This window comes from Nansenia antarctica (genome assembly GCF_963989245.1).
Source record: "Nansenia antarctica genome assembly, chromosome: 8".
Classification (NCBI taxonomy): domain Eukaryota; kingdom Metazoa; phylum Chordata; class Actinopteri; order Argentiniformes; family Microstomatidae; genus Nansenia; species Nansenia antarctica.
Genome location: NC_137678.1, coordinates 57222373 through 57229073, shown reverse-complemented (window position 1 = coordinate 57229073; position 6701 = coordinate 57222373). Strand labels below are relative to the sequence as shown.

At 46.5% G+C, this 6701-nt stretch overlaps 1 protein-coding gene across 1 annotated transcript in view; it reads right to left on the bottom strand.

Annotated features, from left to right (window-relative positions):
- The window catches only part of e2f7 (E2F transcription factor 7), a gene marked incomplete at both ends in the record, with an annotated part of 25933 nt that extends 20056 nt beyond the window's left edge, over positions 1 to 5877 (bottom strand). The window contains 3 exons of the mRNA XM_080538549.1: positions 138 to 303; positions 991 to 1314; positions 5854 to 5877. Of these exons, the coding sequence (XP_080394675.1) occupies positions 138 to 303; positions 991 to 1314; positions 5854 to 5877 (514 nt within the window). The remainder of the gene's footprint in view (positions 1 to 137; positions 304 to 990; positions 1315 to 5853) is intronic.
- Positions 5878 to 6701: the final 824 nt, after the last annotated feature.

Below are 6701 nucleotides of genomic sequence, written 5' to 3'. Positions count from 1 at the left end.
GAGGGAGAGGGAGGGAGAGGGAGAGAGAGGGAGAGAGAGGGAGAGAGAGGGAGAGGGAGGGAGAGGGAGAGAGAGGGAGAGGGAGAGAGGAGTCAGGAAGCTCGTTGTCTCCCTTTCCTGGTTCTCTTGGCTCTTACCCAGGCCGCTGGCCACCTCGTCCAGGGAGATGTTGATGGGCTCCGGGGATGCTGGGTAATCCGGGTAGAGGGCCAGGAACTTGTGACACAGCAGACCCAGGCTCTTCTGCTTCCTGCTGGGCTTCCGCTCGCTGTCCTCCTCCCCCCCGTCCTCCACCGCATCAAACTGATGACAGAAATGACCATTATGATCAGGTAATGTAAAGAAATGACAGACCCCCCCCCCCCTCGACAATGATTTATGTGAGTGCGTCCGTCCCCTGGTTTATGGATGCTAAACGGACGCATTGTAAACACAGATCACCATTAAAGAGTGATGCTTTGACGCGGTATGGTGTGATTTATGCTAGCTTTATGTCGGCTGATCTTCTGTAAAAACATCAAGAAGAGAACCTGAATCGGGGATATGTTGTTAAACCGTCACCGTAGGTGTTGCATTAGGGCTCACAGGTTTCACAGACTCGGCTTAAGTCTAACCCTAGACTAAAAAGCATCTTCACTGGAGATATTCTACATCAGTGGTTCTCAACCCTCTCCTCGGGGACCACCAGCCGTTTCACATATTTGATCTGTTCCACCACCAGCACACCTGATTCAACTAATCAAGTACAAATCATAATTGCTTTGGCTGGTGGTCCCCGAGGAGAGGTTTGAGAACCACTGTTCTACATTGAAAGTGTGATTCAGTGCAGGACTAAGCTTAAGCCTCGTCTGTGAAACCAGGCTCTTCGTCTTCATACGAATCCGTATGAGTCCTACCCTCATGATGACACCTAAACGCTTATACGCTTATACGCTTATATATCCTCCGTTTCAGAACAGAGGTGTCAGTGACCTGGTGATCAGTGGGTACCTGGCAGTGATCGTCCACATCCACATCCTCCGCCTCCTCCGCTGTCGTCGTCGTCTTCTCCTCCTCGTTCTCGATGGGTCTGAAGAGCACCTTCCTCATCTCCCTGTCCCGGATGTCGGGGCTGGCGGCGCTGATCAGCATCTTCAGGTTGGCCGTGGGGGTCCAGGGGTCCGGGTGGAGGTGGGCGAGGTCCGGGTGCTTGATGGGGGTGATGTTGACCAGCTCCGGGGCCGCGGGGGGCAGCCGGCCGTACAGTGACGTGGCTGCCGTAGGCTCGACCTTGTGCGGGGTGGTTCTCCTTCGCTCTGATGCGCAGATGTTCTCCTGAGAGAGACAGTGGTGATGAGAGAGACTGTGGTAGGGGTGATGTGAAATGTGGTAGTACATTAACTGTTAGTTAAGTACTGTACTGTACTGTAATTGCATAAGCAATTAACTGTCAAGTACATCTCGTTTTAAGAATGTATTGAAAATTGAAAAAAGCCATTAGCTATAACAGGGGATTTGACTGGATTGTTATTCTGATCTGAAACAGGGATAGTATTTTCAGGCATGGGATATTTCACTTAAGCATATTCATCTGTCTCTAAATTGTGTACAAACATGATATTGTTTCATGCAACATTCAGCAGAATGTGGTACATTAACTGTTAGTTAAGTACTGTACTGTACTGTAATTGCATAAGCAATTAACTGTCAAGTACATCTCATTTTAAGAATGTATTGAACATTGAAAAAAGCCATTAGCTATAACCCAGGGATTTGACTGGATTGTTATTCTGATCTGAAACAGGGATAGTGTTTTCAGGCATGGGGATATTTCACTGAAGTAATCAAGTATCTGAACTTACCTTCTGATCATGTTTGCCACCCCCAACTTCACCCAGATCTCTCAGTGCCAGACATCCAACTTCCATCTGGAAAAACGGTCAGTCATAAATTACCTCAGGAATTAGTCCCAAAAAAATCAAATCAAATCAAAATCAAAGCATATTCATTTGTCTCTGAATTGTGTACAAACATGATATTGTCTCGTGCGACATTCAGCAGAATATCAGGCTAGTTTCCATCGTCCCAACATTAAGGGTCAGTTTGATTTTGGCGCAAAGACTTTTAGCCCACCTTAGCTGGGGGAGCTAACCCAGGCATAAGATCTGACTAGCTAAACCCCCCAAAATCACTATTTCCATTTCTCCTAACTCATTTTAACGCCGATCTTGTGTAAAAACCTGGTAGCTTTTTCTGCATTAAAGGACTGTCGACACGATCTATCGTCTATACAATGTCAGGCAAGTATTTTTCCTGTCACAAAAGTGTCATTCAAAGTCATCCAACAGTAGCATGCATCATTCTAGCTCGTCAATAAAACTTTTATTAAAAGGCAACAATGTGAATTCAAGTACTCTTATTTATTTGGTGCATAGTTAAAGAAAGGTTACCTGATTACTAGCAAGTTGATCTAGTCAGTGATCATCGATCTAACAAATCAAGACTGAGGTAAAAAGGCTGGTCGTGTTCACTCACCTTCACTGTTTCCCTACCAAGTGAAAGACCTCAACGTGTATCTCCAAACTCTACACTTCTCCTTGGTAAGTCGATCGTAGGTTGTTTTTATCAAATCAACATCATTATTTACCTCAGAAAGAAGCGATCTGTCCTAAATAAAATCCCCTCCTGTGTGAAGCTTCTCCCGGTCCAAGATGCTGAGGTAAATCGCCTCTGATCACGACTACTATCAGAATCACCCGCTAAAGCTTGTTTTCTGGCGCTCTCAAGCGTTCCACTCGCTCTAGCCAATCAGCGTTGAGGTGCTCTGCATTTCGTCCAATGGGCGCAGGGTAACAGCCACGCCCACAGAGCTGTGTTGCCGGGGCACTTCGCGCTCGTGGCCAGTGTTGCCAGATTGGGCGCTTTCCCGCACCCTTTTCTGGTGGATCGGGGCGGTTTTAGACTGTGATTGGGCTGTGATTTGTCATTCCGATCTGGCAACACACTTCTCCTGACTTTCAGCTGAGCGCTGTCCAGCAGGAGAGAGTGGCGCTAATACTACCTGGGACACCGCGCGAAGATGTAACGTGAGACATTTACCTCAGGTTACCGCCTCCGATCTCTGGCCCCGCCCCCAAAAGTTTTCGTATTCACTCTCATACAATTGCGAAAATGCGAATTTTGACAAAATACGTGTCGCCTACAGATTAGCCTTTCAATCATTTTGCATTCACTGTCTACATGAATAGTGTTTCGCAATTGGAAACAGCATCATATTTCTGATTTTGGAACCTGAACCATGGATTTCTCTTGCTGAGCTGAGCAGGTCTATCTGTCAGATAAATGCAAGACCCATCTCTTCAGGCTACACCTTAACTGACCCTCCTGAGACATCTACCTACCCATATTTACCAAATATGTAAATATGTAAATAAATTTGATTTAATAAAAAATAAAAAATAAATAATATTGAATGTCAACTGCAGATTATTAATTATTAATCTCTGATTATTGGAGAAGGGGTAGGATTAAATAAGCTTATGCTTCTTCCTACTCCTTTTCGGACATGTTAAGTAAATAGTGTTTTTGTTTTGTTTTGTTTTTTCTTGTTGTTGTTTTGTTTTTTCTTGTTTTTGTTTTGTCTTTTGTTGTTATAACTATTTCTTTTCACATGTTCGAAATAAAGCTTTCATTCATTCATTCATTCATTTCATTCATTTCATTCATTCATTCATTCATTCATTCATACCCTCTACCCCCCTGTACTCCAGTGTCATAAGTGTCATTCGCCTAGCTGCACAACGACTGCCAATGGCCCCAGGCCTGAGCATAGATTACTTTTTCCTGCTATGACTGGTAATAATAATAATAATAATTCATAAAATGTATATAGCGCTTTTCCGAGGCTCAAAGACGCTGACAATATGGGAGAAACGGAAAACACAGAACACAGGGTGGCAGGGTTGGGGGAGATGGCTAGGGGTAGGGGAGGTTGTATGCATGTCCAGGGGAGGAGGGGGGTGGCAGGGTTAGGGGAGATGGTTAGGGGTAGGGGAGGTTGTATGCATGTCCAGGGGGGGAGGAGGGGGGTGGCAGGGTTAGGGGAGATGGTTAGGGGTAGGGGAGGTTGTATGCATGTCCAGGGGGGGAGGAGGGGGGTGGCAGGGTTAGGGGAGATGGGTAGGGGTAGGGGAGGTTGTATGCGTGTCCAGGGGGGGGGGGGGGGGGGGCAGGGTTAGGGGAGATGGGTAGGGGTAGGGGAGGTTGTATGCATGTCAGGGGGGGTGGCAGGGATGGGGGAGATGGCTAGGGGTAGGGGAGGCTGTAAGCATGGGAGAACAGGTAGGTTTTGAGGTGGGATTTAAAAGTGGAGAGTGAGGGTGAGTCTCTGAGTGGTTGGGGGAGAGAGTTCCAGAGGCGGGGTGAGGCAGCTCGTGAAATGGCACAGTGACCGAAGCCTTTGAGTTTTGAGGGTGGGACAGTGAGGGGAACAATGGATGAGGAACGGAGGGTACGGGTAGGGCGGTGGGGGTGGATAGATGGTGGATAGATGATTCACATTCACATTCACTTACTTAGATTGTAAGTCACTTTGGATAAAGGCGTCTGCTAAATGTCAAAATGGAGGTGCTGTATCAGTGACAGTACTATACATAATCACAAGTTACAAGAGAGTAATGCAATAATGTTTTTGTAAAAACATACAATAAGTACTTCTTCTATTGTGAGAGATTTCATACTCAATGTTCTCCTCAATGGCATCGTTAAATCAATTTAAATCAAACTTTATTTATAGCACTTCATTTCATACATAAATGCAATGCGCTTCACAAATCATCCCTCTCGTATCGACGCTGCAGGTAGTAAACACATCAAGCCAGCTCTATCCAGACTGCTAATGTAAGCCATCCCTCGCGTCACGTCCTACCTCTTGCGTGAAATTAAAGAAATAAAGAGGCTGCAAATTGTTGACGTGTACTGGATTCATTGGACGCATTCCGGATGAAATCGAGAGTTATCAGCGAAACGTATCGTCTGGAAGTCAGTCACGTTAAGTTTGGCAGGATCAGGGCCGAGCATCGGTTGCTCTTTTGGCTTCTTCAAGGCCTCCCACTCTAATTGGCTCTGAACGCCATCCTGACATTTCCCCCAACCTGTCTCCGGGAAATCAATGTGTATTAGTCTGAGGAGCGCCGCCATCGCAGCCGTTTAACAATATTGAGAACGTCTTGAGAACATTCTGCTAACATTTTACATTTCATCAGGCAATTTCTTTTTTTTATCATATTTGGACTATCGTCTATCGTTATCTGTTTCTGTCCGTCAGCTTTTTTCAGTTTAGTCCAATATGAGAGAAAATATTCATAATCAACCGAAAAACAATGTGCATTGTGCAGCCACATAATGGGATGCTACCGCCCGCTCTGCATGCAGATGAAGCCCTGGTCGGAGAGGAGAAGTCTGGCTGTGGTAGGACAGATCACCTCGGTGGCAGTCTCCCAGCAGCCCACTCTGCCATGTCATTGCCAATTAGAGAGCCACAATAGCTGAGGCCCTAATGGTTTCACTGTGTCATCTCCTCCAGGCACAGTACCAACCAGGACTTAGCCGGCATCTGAATCATGATTGTCTGTGTCTACTGTCTGTCTCCCTATTCTGTGTGTGGCCATAATCTGGCCACTCGGACGGTCATCCATCATGCATGTTGACCTTCCTCTTATGACGATATCTAATGCAGGTGGGAGTTGAGTTCTGACACTACAGCTAACAAGAAACGACCAGGAAGATAAAATGATGGAGCACCGTGGTGGACAGGGTTGGTCTCTAGATTGATTTAGAACTGGACATATTATGGGATAGCTGCCTCCTCCTGACCCTCAGGTGACACTTGGCTTTCATGTTTCCATGGCAGCACAGATGGAACAAACATTTCTAGTCAGGGGTGGGGGGTGGGGGGTGGGGGGGGGGGGACCACAACAGCTGCCTGCTAAAGGCGACATACAAACACCGCATCTGCAGGGGTGTAGACAAGTGTGCTGTCTGCTATTGGTTAGGTGAATCATTACCTCATCGTCCACCAATAGGACCAATTTGCCAATGTCCTGTCCAACTTCAACATTGTGACCCGTTTGATTTATACGATGTCGTCATGGACTACTGGCTGCTTCTTTGGATGAGATTGATTCTGAAAGCCGGATACTCCCTGAAGAACTTTGGTTGACAAAAGTTCATTAGTGACGTTCATTACAGCGATTCAGAATAGCATCCGTCTGACATGCATGGGCAGGGAAATAGATTTGCCAAATCTCATCAGAGCTCTTCACGGTAAACAAGCTGGAGTTGACCCTTTAACATTGTTAGCGGAAAAAGCCTCACAAACAGACCCATCTTAATTGAAAGGCAGTCGATACATTAGCATGATGCTAAAACCGTTCAGTCACACAGCCTCTCTCTGCGCAGCATTCTAATGGGAATGCACAACAAGCCTGTTGACTAACAAATGCAGAACAGCGCAGTTGATCAGCCCCACTTTCATCTACTACTTTGTGCCTTTTGTCATGTGTCAACCTCAGGCTCAGCAATGCCACTCAGGCTTCCCACATCCCCCCCCCCCCCCCCCCCCCATCGCATCAAGGCGTTAACACAGAGAACACAGTAGAAAGTCTCTTGCATACAGAGGAGATTAGCTGAAGGGGGGACCTGTTTGTGAGCGAAGGTACGTT